The sequence below is a fragment of the Gobio gobio genome (genome assembly GCF_949357685.1).
Source record: "Gobio gobio genome assembly, chromosome: 11".
Classification (NCBI taxonomy): Eukaryota; Metazoa; Chordata; class Actinopteri; order Cypriniformes; family Gobionidae; genus Gobio; species Gobio gobio.
In genome coordinates, this window is record NC_137104.1 from 29989323 (window position 1) to 30005987 (window position 16665).

At 40.2% G+C, this 16665-nt stretch overlaps 1 protein-coding gene across 2 annotated transcripts in view; it reads right to left on the minus strand.

Moving 5' to 3' along the window:
• The window catches only part of top2b (DNA topoisomerase II beta), a 205976-nt gene that overhangs the window by 85802 nt on the left and 103509 nt on the right, over positions 1 to 16665 (minus strand). For both annotated transcript variants that reach the window (XM_079829353.1, XM_079829352.1), the window contains exons 21-23: positions 14997 to 15228; positions 4612 to 4746; positions 4313 to 4513 (exon numbers count right to left, since the gene is read on the minus strand). In XM_079829353.1, coding sequence (XP_079685479.1) covers positions 4313 to 4513; positions 4612 to 4746; positions 14997 to 15228 — 568 coding nt within the window. The remainder of the gene's footprint in view (positions 1 to 4312; positions 4514 to 4611; positions 4747 to 14996; positions 15229 to 16665) is intronic.

Consider the following 16665-nt stretch of genomic DNA (forward strand, 5'->3'; position numbering starts at 1 on the left):
CTGGCAGTTGACTGAATCTACATTGTGTCGTACACCACCTTTCAAAGACACCCCATTTATTAGCATAAACTTTCCGAGTGGAGGAAGCTCTAGCACTTAGGATGGTCTCAATAACTGCAGGCGAAATCCCCGTGTCCCTCAGTTGGTGCCCTTCAGGGGCCAAACATGAAGGTTTCACAGGTCGGGCCTGGAATGGAATATCGTGCCCTCTGCCTGAGACAGAAGGTCCCTCCTCGCCGGAATCGCCCAAGGCGAGCCGTTGAGGAGAGACACTATCTCCGAGAACCAAACCCTGTTCAACCAACGCAGCGCTATCAATAAGAAGCAAGACCCTTGTTGGCTAGAACTCCCAGGAGCAGAGCGACTGGAAGGAGGGCATACAGACGCATTTTGGGCCATGTATGAACCATCACATCCAGACCCAGCGGGGCTGGGTGACAGAGAGAAGCAGGGACATTGCGCTGTCTGAGAAGAGGCGAAGAGGTCCCCTCCCTGTGGTCAGCTCTGTAAAATCTGATCCAGATCTGCTTGACTACTTCTGGGTGGAGTTTCCACCCCCCCATCTGTAACTCTGTCTGGACAGTAAATCTGCTCCCACATTCAACCGCCCTTGAATGTACACTGCTCGAGTGACAGGAACTTGTTCTGAGCCCAGAGAAAAATCTGTCTCGCTATTCTGATAGCGTGAGCACAGACCCCCCTGGTGATTATATATGAGATATGTAGCTGTACTGTCCACCCGCACTAGGACATGACAGCCCCTCAATTGGGGGAGAAAGTATTTCAGGGCCAGAAATACAGCCGTCAACTCGAGGCAGTTGATGTGCCAACTGAGTTGATGACCCTCCCATTCCCGTTGGGCTGGACGACCACTTAAGGCCGCACCCCAGCCCGTCAGGGAAGCGTCCGTCGTTAGCAACTTGCGATGACAAGGTACGCCTAGAGTGGGACCCAAGGCAAAAACCGGGGTCTGAACCACATAGTTAGTGTACGAAGCCACATGGCGCGCCACTTTATTTGCCTGAGGATTGGCCCTAAGTCCTCTGGCTTTGAGCCACAACTGAAACGGTCTTATGCGCAACAACCCCAAAGGGAAACCCGTGGATGCTGATGCCATTAGACCTAACACTCTGGTGCTGATGATCAGTAAGATCTTGGTCTAGCCTGACTTTGCTCAGGGAATACTGAATGGTCTTGATTCAAGCCACCTTGGTGACCAAAAACCGAACAAACCCTAGATAAGTCATTCTCTGGGCAGGAGAAAGAACACTTTTCTTGGTGTTGAGTCTCAACCCTAGAGAAACTAGATGAGCTAACACACTGTGTTGAAGCACCATCTCATGTGATTGTGCTAATTTTAGCAATCGCCTCTGTAATTCAAAATTTGAATGCCCCGGAATCCCAATGGAGCCGGTAATACATCCATACATTTCGTATACGTGCGGTTACAAGGCTAGCCGAATGGAAGACCCGAAATTGGTAAGCTTTTGCCCCCAAGAGCGAAACTCAGGAACTTCCTGTGTTGTGGCAGTCTTTAAATGCGAATGCATGCGTCCTTCGGATCAATCGTGCCGAATCCAATCACAATGTTGAATATGCGACACGACCGCCTTCACTGTAACATCTTAACCTTGAGTACTTTAACTGCTTCACGGTTTAAGACTCGAAGATCTAAGATTGGACACCCCCCCACCCTACTGGGGACCAGGAAGTAACTGCTGTCACTTGTGACAGTACGAACGCCAACTCCGCCTTCACGGAAGTGGAGACCACGCCGTTCAAACACGGAGGACGACAAATAAATTAGTTTACTAATTTTTACTGTGCTTAACACCCATGCAGAAACGCCTGGCAGAAGTTCACACGCTGCCTGAGACTCTGAGAGTGACAATTTTAACACTTCCTGTTGAGGGGATGTTAGACGTTCTATGTCCTGGATGATAGCAGGATTTAAACACTGAACGTCTAACATTTCACTGGAAACCACTGCCCCCCCGAATCACCAGAGGCGGCGGGGATGGAGTGGTTTTGAGGATAACGGGGTGGGGCAAGCAAATGTTTGACATGCCCTGTCCCGTGGGGGCAGACTGGGCACCAGACCACCGGACTTCTTATATTGATGACAGTCCCGAGGTCTGCCCTGAGAGGTTGTTGAGGATGACGAGCTGGTCCCCAGTCTTTACGAGGGAGAGCACGACTCACCACACTCTGCTTATTACCCCCCTAAATCTTGAAGGACCGAAGAGAGGTTATGTGGCTGACAGCCCCTCCCCTTGAGTGCATTGAGGAAGAAACTGAGTGAACACTTCCTCATGTTTCTTCCACTCCTTTAAATCTGGCCACTACAGAGTTAACTGAGTCACCAAATGAACCACTCAAATCCTTCAGAAGGTCAACCTGATATGCCTGCAAGACAGCCATTGTGTGCAGCGCAGCACCAGCCTGTCCCCTTATATTTATAATTCTTATATAAATCATATACAATATATATTATATATATATATATATTCCATATAAAATAATATACAATATATAATTCATATATATAAGCTTTGCCCACGACAGCCGACGTTTATTTTCTACATGGCTTTGTGGGGAGGTATGTCTCTTTAATGAAAATGCAGACCCAGGCGAGAGATAGCTCGTGAGCGTCTCCCACCTGGGGTATTCTCACATATCAACGCGATTTCGCACCCATGATAGTCGAAAATGTCGACATCAAGGGTACAAAAACACGTGAAGTAAATGTTTTTTCTAGACAGAAACCTCAAGCTCACTGCGTTCGGGGATCTCTCATTCACGGTACCAGACAAACTGCCGTGGCCACCGCGTGAACAACCACCTCGATAAATTCCTCGTCTATCATGTGAGGAACGATCGCAGGCGGCTGCTCGAGGTCCGCGGACCCAGAGATTCATCATCATTCCCCGCGCGAGCTGAAGAAACGCTGGAGCGCGCTTCGGGATCACGCGGGGAAACATGCATTTGTTGAGCGAGCAAGCGAAAGGGACGGACCCGTCTCTTGCTCGTCAACAAACCCATTCGAGAGCTCCGAAAACTGGTGCGGACTGAAAGTAGCCCAGACGAGCATAAAGCATTCTAACTGCAAAGGCTTGCAATGCTCGCACTCGTCTGACTCAATGCAGCGACCGCATGCTCTTCCCCAAACACACACAGCAATAAACGTGTGCATCCAGTTCTGTTATTTGAAAGAGAACATGGATATACAGCGTTTTACTCTGCTGACTCGTTTCCAACTGATCAGATTTAACTAGAACTCTTTCCACTAATGTTTCTTTGTAACAGAGATGAGAAAGAGAGAGAAATCTGCACACTGCCATGTTGAAAACTAACTCCTAACAAAGATCTCGAGTTGAGTCTTGAAAGAGAGAGAGAATTTTTTTTTTTTCAGAGACTTTGTAACACACCATAACACAGAGTTGGTCTGAAAACAAAAAGACCTGGTTTGCTATTTATCTATTTATAGCCTCGTGCAGCAGGTGCGCCTATGACGTCACCAGCCGAGGCTATAAATACCTCCCGGGTCAATTTCATTGACGTGTTTTCACACTATTTTCACAGCTGGTTATGTCAAAGACATCCCCATTTGCATAAGCTTATGCAGCATTGAGTGTAGCTTTTGAAAGGGAACAGGTAAACCTCCTATTAATTAAACCTGAAGAGAAATTAGTTGCACTTTATTTTTGATATTAATATTGTAATATTTTTATGTTGGAAAACAAAAGCAGAAGTAGCAGGTTAACCTACTGTTGAAATGTTGGTTGCACTTACTGTGCTTTTATTGAAAATGTATTGAATATTGAAAATGAGAGCAGAAAAGGTTAACTTCCTGTTAATTCAACCTAAACTGTTGGTTGCACTTTATTCAAATAAAATTTGAATGCATTTGCCATTAATTGTTGTTTACTTGTTTGTTTATATCCATAATTAATTGATACCTGATTCCCTTACAAGAAACAACAGGAATCTAGGAAACTGACCAGTATCCAGATATTTATTTCAGTCACACAATTTTTGGCTAAAAAGTTACTGAATCGATTTCAAGTCACTGAATCGTTTCGGATCGTATCGTTCTAAATGAACCAATATCGTCCTTGAATCGTATCGACAACCTCAAATCGTGATACGAATCGAATCGTTGTTAAAACGAATCGTTACACCCCTATATACGACCATTCGACAGAGCACTGAAATCTGCATACCAGCGCAGAGTATGTTTCTAATCTAATTATTAATCAAGGTATGAACTCATGTTAGCTCAAGTCAAGAGCTTCAGGTGGGAGGTTCATACCATGGAGTTGCAGGTGAGGGATGACTGCAATTTGAAGACCTTGTGAAGACCGGCTGCCTCTGCCTGTGCCAGCTTTTCCTCTGTCATACGCACCACAAACTTCACTGTGGTGTCAGTGTGGTATTCCTTATAGTCGCTGATCAGAGGAGGAGTTTTATCTGTTCCTTGGAGCATGGGCTCCAGAACCGACTCCTTATATGCCTGAGAGAGAAAAAAATAATAATTAATTTCTGACATCACTAGCACACCGGTAAATAGATCTAATGTCATAAAATCAAGACTTCTACCAGTGACCTTACCTGAGTCCAGGTGCGAACAGGAAGTTCAATAATCTCAATGGTATTTTTGTCCAGGACTGACACTTCTCCACTGACCAAATATTGGTTCTGTCCCAGCTCATGAATGATACCTTTAAAGTTCTTGTAGCTGGGCAGCTAAGAAAAGCATAAAGAGAGGCACAGAATGAGTAATCTTATCCGAAGATATGGTATATGGTGTTGTATGGCTGTATAAGTACTAGTGGCAACTGTTTATCACTCTAGCTAAATAAGGTCTCAAGACACAAACACGCTAAAAATGGAAAACTTAACATGGACTGAATGGCATTTGCAGTTCACCTCTGCAAATTAGGCCAAATTCTTATATTAAGAAGCATAATAAACTGTTTCTGTACAGCTAAAATAACCAAAAAGCGGCAGACACCGGAAGCCTTACACATTCAAGTTACAAATGGCCAAGCCTGCTCTTAAGTTAAAAATATAATAATAATAATAATAATAATAATAATAATACATTTTATTTATAAAGCACTTTACATTTTAAAGAAAATGTCTAAGTGCTACAAAGGGAGGAAAAAGTAAAATAAAGCAGTTAGAGCAATTAAAGGGATAGTTCACCCAAAAATGAAAATTCTGTCATCATTTACTCAAGCAGAGAGAGCAACCATTGACTACCATAGTAGGGAAAAAATACTATGGTAGTCAATGGTTGCTCTCTCTGCTTTGTTACAAACATTCTTCTAAATATCTTCTTTTGTGTTCAGCAGAACAAAGAAACTCATACAGGTTTGGAACAACTTGAGAGTGAGTAAATGATGACAGAATTTTCATTTTTGGATGAACTATCCCTTTAAGAATTAAGTTAAAATCAGCTTCCAACTAAAATTATCAGTCCTCTGATGTCGTGAAAGTGACAGGGCGCACAGCTGTCCAGATAGAAGGGATGGTTTCACCAGACCGGGAGTATACAAACTTTCGCCAAGCACTTCTGTGGATGTAACGAGGCCGTCGTAGGAGTCCAAGCTCTTGAATGACTGATAAACATGATGGAGCATTGTAGTTGTTATATTCCATCAGTTGAGTGGCCGAGTAGTTCATTATACCAGCCACACGGACTCCACGTATGTTGTTAACCGCCAGCCACAGAGGCAATATGCAGAGTAAGAGAAAAACTCGGCACCAAACAATCATCCGTGACATGACTAGGGAGATCGAGACCAGGAGAGGTGGATCATGGTAAACGCCAGAAGGAGCTATGAGCGCTAGTGATGTAGACAGCTAGAAAAAAACGTTGGCCGGTTAGCTACACAGACACTTGCTACCAACTGATAACAGCCGAGTGGAGTCATCTGAGACGGTAAGATCCGTGCAACAGTCCCAATTATAGCTCTGACTGATTTTACTGGTTACAGTCATTAAAAATATATAAATAAAAACATTACAATTAAAACTTAAATCAGGTGGAGAAGCGCCGAACAGACAACGCCAGCATCCTCTCCCCCTCGTTGCTAAGCAACAGTTAAAAATATAGTGGATAGGCTTCCGGTCCACGTCCAACCGAGAATGGCAGCATAATTGGTGGTTCTGGCAATTTACTTTTTTTTTTGCCCCAAATCATGATTTTCACTATTTTCAAGCGTTGAAAGAGGTATGGAAGGGGCAATTATGGAGAAAAGGGGAAGGCAAAGAAAAAACACTACAAAAGACGACGAAATCAACCTAAATGTGTCTGAACAAGTTAGCACGAGCTGCAACGGAGCACATGGGAAGAGCAAATTAGCCTGGAGAAGATTCTTAATGAGATTAAGGACTTTCGCCATGATAGTCACAAACAACTTCAGGATATAAAAGAAGAATTGAACAAGTCTAATAAAATAATTGAGGAGGCTGAAAACAGAATAGGCGAAGCGGAGATCCGAATTCAAAACACTGAAGAAGTGCTTGAGGAAATGTTGCGGCTAATGGAACAAATGGAAACTAGGCTAAACGATCAAGAGGGTCGAGCCAGACGGTCAAACATCAGAATTTACGTCGTACAGAAAAGGTCTGAGGAAAAATTTCCGGACATGATTACTTTTCTGGAAGACTTCCTCAAACTGACCCTAGATCTGAATTCAGCAGTGGACCTCCAGATTGAAAGGGCTCACAGAGCGCTTGCGCCTAAGCGACCAACCTCAGCCAAACCACGATCAATAATTGCTAAGTTTCTGAACTACCGGACAAAGGAGCTGGTAATCAAAACGGCATGGGAGAAGAAAGTGATTGAATGGGAAGACAATAGGATCTTTTTCGACCATGACTTTTACACCCCCGATGTGCTTTGAAAGCGGAGGAAATATCAAAAAGCTAAAAGGGTACTGAAGGAACATGACATCAAGTTCCAGTCACGATTCCCGGCAAAGCTAAAAGTGTTCTACGCCGAAGGTACAGTTATCTACAACTCCGTGGAAGAGGCAGTGACCGAGATGGAAAAAAGAGGTCTTCCGATGACTGTAATCGAATCACCCCACTCACTGATTGATCGAGTTCAGCGGCTGACCTGGAGAAAGACCGACAAAAAGCACCGGACTCCTGCTGCTAAGTATCCGTCCTACAAAGCACTCACACTGACATTTCACCATTTGATAATTGCTAAATTGCTAAATTTGATAAAGTTCTACTTACCGATTTTAAGATAATTACTTTTTTCTGTAAATTGTACCAAAGAAATGATGAACAATTTCAAAGACTATTGGAATTCAAGTGCATGGGCCATCAGCACACAGCAAGTACATGAGGCTAAACCCGTGGAGCATTCTTGTCATCAGTGCTCACTTAAGGGTCGATATAATACGACCCCTTACTTAGAAGTTTGTTTTATTTGTATTATTTTTCGTTTTTCTTCACTTTAAAGTTCTGGTTGTTCAATGTTACATGTTGAGTTCATGTTCACTACTAGCCCAGAGGGGGGCGCTAATTGACGACTGCGTTAGGAGTTAAATAAGAATGAGTCAAAAATACATACAAAACAGGAAAATAAAAGAATATGAGTAATTATATAAAAGTAGCATCATTTAATGTAAATGGTTTACTCAGTCCAGTAAAGAGAAGCAAGATCCTAACCAAACTTAAAAAAGAGAAAATTGAGATAGCAATGCTACAAGAGACACATCTCAATGAAACAGAACATAGTAAGTTAAACCAGATGGGATTTAAACACGTTTTCTCAGCATCATTTGGATCTGGACATAGGAGAGGAGTTGCAATCTTAATCTCTAATAAAATAGCTTATGAGCACCTCTCTGAAATAAAAGACAGAGAGGGCAGATACATAATAATTAGATGTAGAGCCGAGGGCACCCTAATAACTATCCTCAATGTCTATGCACCTCCAAATAGTAAATGCTCCTTCTTTAAGACCTTGATAAACTTAATAGCATCTGAATCACAAGGGATTTTCATAGGTGGAGGTGATTTATATGTTTTATTGAACCCTAAATTAGATTCTTCTAACCCCTCTGTCCAAACAGTGAGTCCAGTGTGTAAACAAATAAACATAATGTTGAAAGAAATAGGACTGATTGACGTTTGGAGAGAGTCCTATCCAGGTCAAAGAGACTAAACATTTTTTTCATATCCGCATACATCTTATTCAAGAATTGATTATTTTCTTGCGTTTGGAAGGATTGCAATATAGGTTTAATCGATATTTCAGATCATGCATTAATATCGCTTTCACTAAATTTAGAGAACAAACCAAAAAACACTCTCTGGAGATTGAACTCTGGCATCCTGAATAATCAAGAGATTTAGCAACAACTTATAACAGAAAAGATCCAATATATGGAGCAAAATTATAATGGCCTAGTGTCCCCAACCATTTTATGGGATGCCGGAAAAGCGGTTCTCAGAGGTAAAATTATAGCCATTACTTCTAAATTGAAGAAATGTAGGCTACAGAAACGGAATAATCTTAAAAATAATTTAAATCAATTAGAAATGAAAAATAAGAAAAATCCTAATAAAAATATGTCTCAAGAAATTAAGAAAATTAAAACTGAATTAGATAATTTATATACACAGGAGGTAGAGGAAAAAAACAATGTTCCTAAAGCAGAAAATGTATGAATCTGGGGGGAAGGCAATGAAATTATTGGCCAGAAAGTTATGCAAACAGCAGGCAGACTCAACTATTCAGAAGATACATGACCCTATATCAAAACAGATATTTCATAAGTCAAAAGATATCCAGAGAGTGTTTGAAGGATATTATAAGAAACTGTACTCACAAACTCAGGCTGTAGACCCTGTAAAAATGTACGCTTTTCTCACACCTTTGAAACTTCCCTCAGTTAGTGATATTTTAACCTCTTAACCGGATTGAGGACGCATTCGCCCTCAAGCTTTATTTGTTTAAATTAGCTCAAATGACTGTCAGATGTAAGTAATTCCCATGACAATCTATACATCATTTAAAAGATCTAAGAGTCAAGCTTCCATTATTTTACCTCTGTTTTATTCTCATAGTCTTATAGTGACAGTAATTTGTTAATATGTGTCAGGAGTTATGAATATGAAAACTGTGTCGGTACCGTTTGATTGTAATATGAGCCTCAGCTGCTTTCATTCATAAAAAAACTCCTCTATTCTCCTCACGAAGACTCGCGACAAATCAACATCCCTTAGGGTTTTTAGTTCAAAAGTGTGCAGATGAGGAGAAATATTGATAGATTCTCATATGTCTGTGTCACATTTCTAAACAGAGGAGTATTTTTTATTCAATACTTCCTCAAAATGCGCAGATGTAGCCTATTCATGAGCGATGGAGTCTCTTATGTATTGTTTTCAATTCATACTGGCAGCCGGAGGGCGCTCTGTGCACATGTAGTCCATATATGGTACAGACAGACGAAGATACCATGTGCCATAATAGAAGTCCATAATAAAAGCTTCCTGAAATCGCTAAAGATGCAAATAGAGACATTTGAAGATACTAAACACACAATCGCGATGATGTATGGTTTGTCTGTGTTCTTTATACCATGTTGGGTGTATTCATAATAGATTATATTTATAATGCAATGCTATTCGACATAGCTTTTATCAATATGCAGAATATTGTAAAATGATATATTTTCTGTCTGATTTTTTGATCCGAAGCCAAATGAGACCACAGAAGGTTATTTAAAACATCCACTTGTGATATAAATTAATTTTGGAGAACAAACATGGTTTTAATCTTTATTGTATTTTGATATTGTGCTAAGCTAACATGCTAGCTAGCCAATGCACCTGCCACCTGGGCAAACACGTTATTAGGGCCTGAGCACCGATGGTGTGAGGACCCTATTAGAATTGCTCAGTTTATTAGGGCCCGAGCACCGATGGTGTGAGGACCCTATTGGAATTGCTCAGTTTATTAGGGGCCAAGCACCGAAGGTGCGAAGGCACCTATTGAAACCGTTCCAGTTCTTATTATTATTATTATTCCGCTCTTGAGTCTATGGCAGCCCTTAGAACCGTATGGTAAAAAGTTGTGAAATTTGGCACACTAATAGAGGACAGTCTGAAATGTCACCATAGCAAATTTGGAGTCTCTAACTCAATCCCTCTAGCGCCACCATCAGTCCAAAATTTGACTCATGTTTATGCTAATAACTTTTGAGCCATAAGAGTAGGGCTGTACGATTAATCGAAAAATAACCGAAACCGACATTCAGAACCTCTAACCGACGTATTTTTCCCATGTCGGTTATTTCGGTTTTCACGTGACTCTGCCCCGTCAGTCACATCAAGTGCAGTTTGCAGGCACACAGAGATGCAGGAGCGGTTATCTGTGTTTATAGATGCCCAGAATCACTATAGTAACTGCATGTTTTACACAGTTTATACAGGTCAGTTAATTGCTGTTCTTATAGCCTACGTGCTGACACACATACACACACAGACGGCGCGCGCAAGTCCCGAAGCTGCTTTCACTTTCGTGCTCATAAAGTTTGTCAAGTATGTGTTTAAAGGCTTGCCAGTTTCAACATTTAAAGCGATTGTGCACTATTCAAAAACAACAATACGGAAAACTTCTCCGTTCAGTGCTCAGCTTCTTTCTGTGACACAGAGCCGTGTCGCGTCTCTGATAACGCGTGCTGCGTCCTCACAAAGCTTGTCATTTGTATGTGGTTTAAGCCCTGCCAATTTGAACTTTTGATTAAAGCGAGTTTTGACCATCAGATGTGTATAATGTTGAACTAATGCCTGATATATTGTGACAAACGAACACTCAGACAGAAGCTTGCACATTACGTGAAGATCGCGCGCAGAGGAGCACAGAAACGTAGTGTCAACGCTGTCCTGTGACTAAAGTAAAGTCACTAAAGTAGCTCAGAAACTCAACCGTTATAGGCATACATTTTAATACCTTTGCAGTAAGTACAAACCACAGCTTAATAATTAATAGAGACGGTATGAGTAATTCACACACAATCACTCTCTCATTGATGCATTCAGATAAATGTAATGTAGGCCTACTATGCTAATGTGCCTGTATCTGATGTACAAAAAACTGAAATCTGCCCCATAGACAATAACTCCTGAAAGTGAACCGTTTCGAGTATTTTGAAATCACAAAGAAATGCACTTTTTCATTAGAAAAAAAATTCCACCTTTAATAGTAGAAAATATTTACAGTACAAACCTTATCAGTGAACTTACTCAAAACCTTATGAGGGCAACAAAAAAAAAAGAGCAAAATAATCGTTCAATAATCGTAATGTATGATGTGTGATGTGATTTTCCGTCATCAAAATTTCCCGCCATTTTCAATTAACCATTTAACCTACTTTTGTGAACTCGTCCTAGACGGTTCATCCGATTTGCACGAAAATTGAACCAGATCATCTTCAGACCCTGCTGACAAAAAACTTGCAAATCAAGTTGATTTGTCAAATCGTTTTTGATAAACGCGCAAGCAAATTTTACGTAGCGGTTGCAAAAACACACTTAATGCAATATCTCCGCAACGCTTTATCGTATTCAAACCAAACTTGGTACATGTCATCACTAGCATGACCTGAGGCAACTTGCAGCGTTTCGACACAACGCCACCTACTGGTCGGGGATACAAAAAATGGCTGTTTTTGCTTATAACTTTGGAACCGTTTGTCGAAAAATCTGGAAAAAGGTCTCATTAGATTCGGGACGGCATGCCAAGTTGTCTGATATTCAATTTTACCATATCGGCCATTTTGGCTGTCGGCCATTTTGAATTAAGTGCTAAAATACTGTATTTTATGAACACATGAACGGATTGTTCGAAACAGCACCACCTAGTGGAGAATTTTTTTTTTCAAATGCTTATAACTTTAGGTGAGATTGACTTATTTTCATGCAAGTTACTTTTTTTGTCTCCTGAATCCTCGCCGAGTCCAACGATACCAGACTTGCTAGGTTTCGGCGTATGGTTTGTGCAGCGTTGTAATTTAGCGCTTTAAAAACATTAGCTGATATCTTCGAAACCGCTAGTCCGATCAAGACGAAACCAGCGTCAAAAGTTCGAAAACATAGGTCGATAGCTGTAAACTAATGCCCAAATGTCAAAATATTGATAGTAAGGGGGTGTAAAATCCAATCAAAATCAGGTGTCAGTCATTTTTCAAGTGTTTTTTCATATAAATGTCTATAACTCCAAAACGAAATGAGATATTTTCACCAAAATTGACACAGACATGTATGGGCTCACTCTGAGGACACATAAAAAAATGGTAGGATTGTGCCACTTGGTGGCGCTATAATAGAACAAAACATGAAATTTCCATTGACTACAATGCAGTATTATGATATAAAATGCTATACTTCACAAATTAATTGGTGTATCATTACGAAACTTGATATTTGCCATCAGCATCATGCCTTTAAGCTACTTAAACGGTTTCAAAACAGCACCGCATGTGGTCCATACTTATAATGAAAAGGCCTCTTGAGGCTATATCTCTGCAATGACATATTGACACTATATTGACACCCTGCTTTGATATATTGACACCAATCTTTGCATGTGTCATTGTTCCCTTATTCTGACCACACCACATCAATTTCGTAACTGTGCCACCTATTGTTTGAAAGTGAAAAATCATTAAATCATTATTATTGACTGTATTTATCATTTTACAGCTATTTTGCCTAAAATCACCTTAATAGGTCTTTAATTGCTCATTGCTGCAGTTGATCTGACATTGCCAGCATATTTTGGCATGTCTTGTCTTCTTTTTTGCACTTGGCCCCGGTATTGCTGCTTGCAGCTATATTTAGGGCCCGAGCACCGATGGTGTGAGGACCCTATTGGAATTGCTCAGTTTATTAGGGCCCGAGCACCGATGGTGTGAGGACCCTATTGGAATTGCTCAGTTTATTAGGGCTCAAGCCTGAAAGGGCGCAGAGCCCTATTGTTTTTCCTCAGATTATTAGGGCTCAAGCCCTGAAAGGGCACAGAGCCCTATTGTTCTTCCTCAGATTATTCTTTTTTTTATTAGGGCCCAAGCCCTGAAAGGGCGCAGAGCCCTATTGTTCTTCCTCAGATTATTCTTTTTTTTATTAGGGCCAAGCCCTGAAAGGGCGCAGAGCCTTATTGTTCTTCCTCAGATTATTAGGGCCCAAGCCCTGAAAGGGCACAGAGCCCTATTGTTCTTCCTCAGATTATTCTTTTTTTTATTAGGGCCCAAGCCCTGAAAGGGCGCAGAGCCCTATTGTTCTTCCTCAGATTATTCTTTTTTTTATTAGGGCCCAAGCCCTGAAAGGGCGCAGAGCCCTATTGTTTTTCCTCAGATTATTAGGGCTCAAGCCCTGAAAGGGCACAGAGCCCTATTGTTCTTCCTCAGATTATTCTTTTTTTTATTAGGGCCCAAGCCCTGAAAGGGCGCAGAGCCCTATTGTTCTTCCTCAGATTATTCTTTTTTTTATTAGGGCCAAGCCCTGAAAGGGCGCAGAGCCTTATTGTTCTTCCTCAGATTATTAGGGCCCAAGCCCTGAAAGGGCGCAGAGCCCTATTGTTCTTCCTCAGATTATTATTATTATTAGGGCCCAAGCCCTAATAATTTTTTTTTTTTACTTCTCGGGTACTTTTGGGGCACTTACCATGCTCGAAAATCTATATCTATACCATCTCTCTATTTATATATATATTTATATATACTCAGTACATATCCATGTCCTGCACTTATGCAAACGTTGTATATCCTGCACTTGCTGCTATTGCACTTCTGGTTAGACCTAAACTGCATTTCGTTGCCTTGTACTTGTACTTGTGTAATGACAATAAAGTTGAATCTAATCTAATCTAATCTAAAGACAAAATTATATAAAGCATTGACAGATTTACAAGGAGATTCGTCTCTATATATTAAGAAGAGGTGGGAGAAGGAAAGCAGTTTGGTAATAACAATTGAGGAGTGGGAAAATGTACATAAATTACAATGGGCAACTTCCTGCTCATTATACTGGAGAGAATTCTGCTGGAGAAATATTATCCGTTTTTTTATTACTCCTAAACAGAAAAATTATTTTTTAGGCAGCGCAAATTGTTCGAGGCAATGTGGCTCTCAGAATGCCAATCATTTTAACATATTTTGGGACTACCCTAATATCAGATGTTTTTGGAAAGATATACACAGTATACTAGAAAAGGTTTTAGGCATTTCATTGGATTTCAGTTTTGAGGTTCTTTATTTGGGCATTGTACCGATGGCTTCTTGGGAAAGGAGAAGCAAATACATTTTTTAAATAATTCTTGCATCAAGCAAAAAAAACATAACTAGATGTTGGTATAAAAGTAACCCTCCACGAATACAGGACTGGATTGATGTTTTAAAAAGTATTTTCAATATGGACAGAATTACATTTTTTGTGAATTTTTAGAGTGATTTGTTTGCTGATTTCTGGTCCAAATGTATTGACTATATAACTCCTATTGAACCAAATTCTTTTTTGATATAGATTGAATGTTTGTGTCAATATCTCTATGAGTGATTCGTCTATTTCCCCCCTTCTTTTGTAAATAGTTCCTAATGTGTTAAAACTAAGGAAAACGTATAGAGATACTTTGAAGCGCTTTTATACGATGAAAATTTGAACACTGGAGACTTTTGCTATTCCTGAGTAACAAATATTTTTGTAAAAGTGTAAAGCTGTTAAAGTGACAAATGTGAACTGATGTGAATTGTATCTCTGTGCAATAAAAACTTAAATGAAAAAAAAAAAAAATTATATATATATATATATATATATATATATATATATATATATATATATATATATATATATATATATATTGGATACCGTGATGTAAGTTTCAGCGATTATCATTATATGAAAATTTGATACTGTCACATTTCTATTAAACATGCAAATGAGTAAAAGAGTGAGGATGGAGGTGTTACCATAGGTAGAGGGTCCTGGTGGTTGAGCATACGGTTGATGTTGTTGACAATCTCTCGCGGGTCATAATTGGGGATCTTGCAGGCCCAGCCAGTCCCGATACCCTCAGCTCCGTTTACCAGTACCATGGGAATTATGGGTATGTACCACTCTGGCTCCACCTTCTGGTTGTCATCATACAAAAACTTCAGCAGGCTGGAGTCCACAGCAGGAAACAGCAGTTTGGCCAATGGACTGTGAGAAAAGAGAAAAACGCCTGCTCAGCGGCGTCGCACCCGTGGGGACACTTTTCCCGTTGAGAGGGTTCAACACCCGCACTTTTTATGCAGTTTTCCCGCAATTTTTAGAGCAGTCGCTCCTCCGTTTCTCTGGCTGCTCTGTCTGCGGCTGCCTCCCCATTTCAAAAATGTATTTTGCTTATTAAATGCAAAGTTTTTAAATTCAAAAGCATTTCTAAATTAAGTTCATATTTCCAACAAACGAAATTCTGAGCCAAAATAACGAAGTGGTGCTCAAGTAGGCTATAAGGCACTTTCTCGGCCATTAATGCTTACACTCCTATCTCAGTGGACGGGATATACATAAACCTACCAACATCCGCGGCATAATTTTTGGAATGACTTATCGAATATTGCTGAACTACTGCACAATGTTTCAAACGAATGGCAAATTCTGAACAAAGACTTCGTTTTGGTGAGTGATTCGTTAAATGTCTCTAACAGGACTGTTGCAGCTCAGCAAGTTCTCTCATGTGAGATGATATGCGCACACACTGAATTTGGCTTCTCAGCGAGCACTAAAGTTGTTTTTCTTCTGCATTAGCCTATGTTTTAAAGATTTTTTTGTGTTTCTTTTTTTCCTCAGAGTGTTTTTATTGAACATCTTATCAAACCTAAGATACACTTTACAATACATTTTCTTTTTATGTTAACCAACCCACCCAAGAACAATCCCCACCTGTTGCACCAATACACATATTAAATAAAAAGAAAACAGTCATTAACATATATTAGAAAAGAAAGCACAATTACGTACAGTATATTACTCCTCTGAAATTGAGATTAGAGAGGGATACATCTTCCTAATTTGTTCCAGAACAGGTTGCCAGATATCAAGAAATTTATAGGCACAGTCTGTTGTAGCATACCTTATTTTTTCCATGTTCAGATTGTATAAAAGATCAGTGATCCACATTTTAAAAGTTGGAGGGAACTTGTCTTTCCATTTAAGCAGTATCTGCCGTCGAGCTAAAAGAGTAGTAAATGCTATGAGGCTTTTGTTGTTTTGATTTAAGTGAAAATGCTGCGGTACAATACCAAATACAGAGATCATAGCATCAGGCTCTATGACTGTCCCCAATGTGTCGGAAATACATTTAAATATAGACTTCCAAAAATTTTCGAGTTTTGGACAGAGCCAAAACATGTGAGACAGAGTGCCTGGCTCGGCTTCACATCTATCACAGTGAGGATCTATGTCTGATTTAAATTTTGCCAGTTTTACTTTAGACCAATGCAGTCTATGAACAACTTTAAATTGAATCACTCGATGTCTTTGACATATTGAAGATGAGTGAATGTTTTTCAGTATAAATTCCCATACATCCTCAGAGATTTCTATAGCCAGTTCCTCTTCCCACAATCTTTTCACATGAGCCAGAGGACCCATATT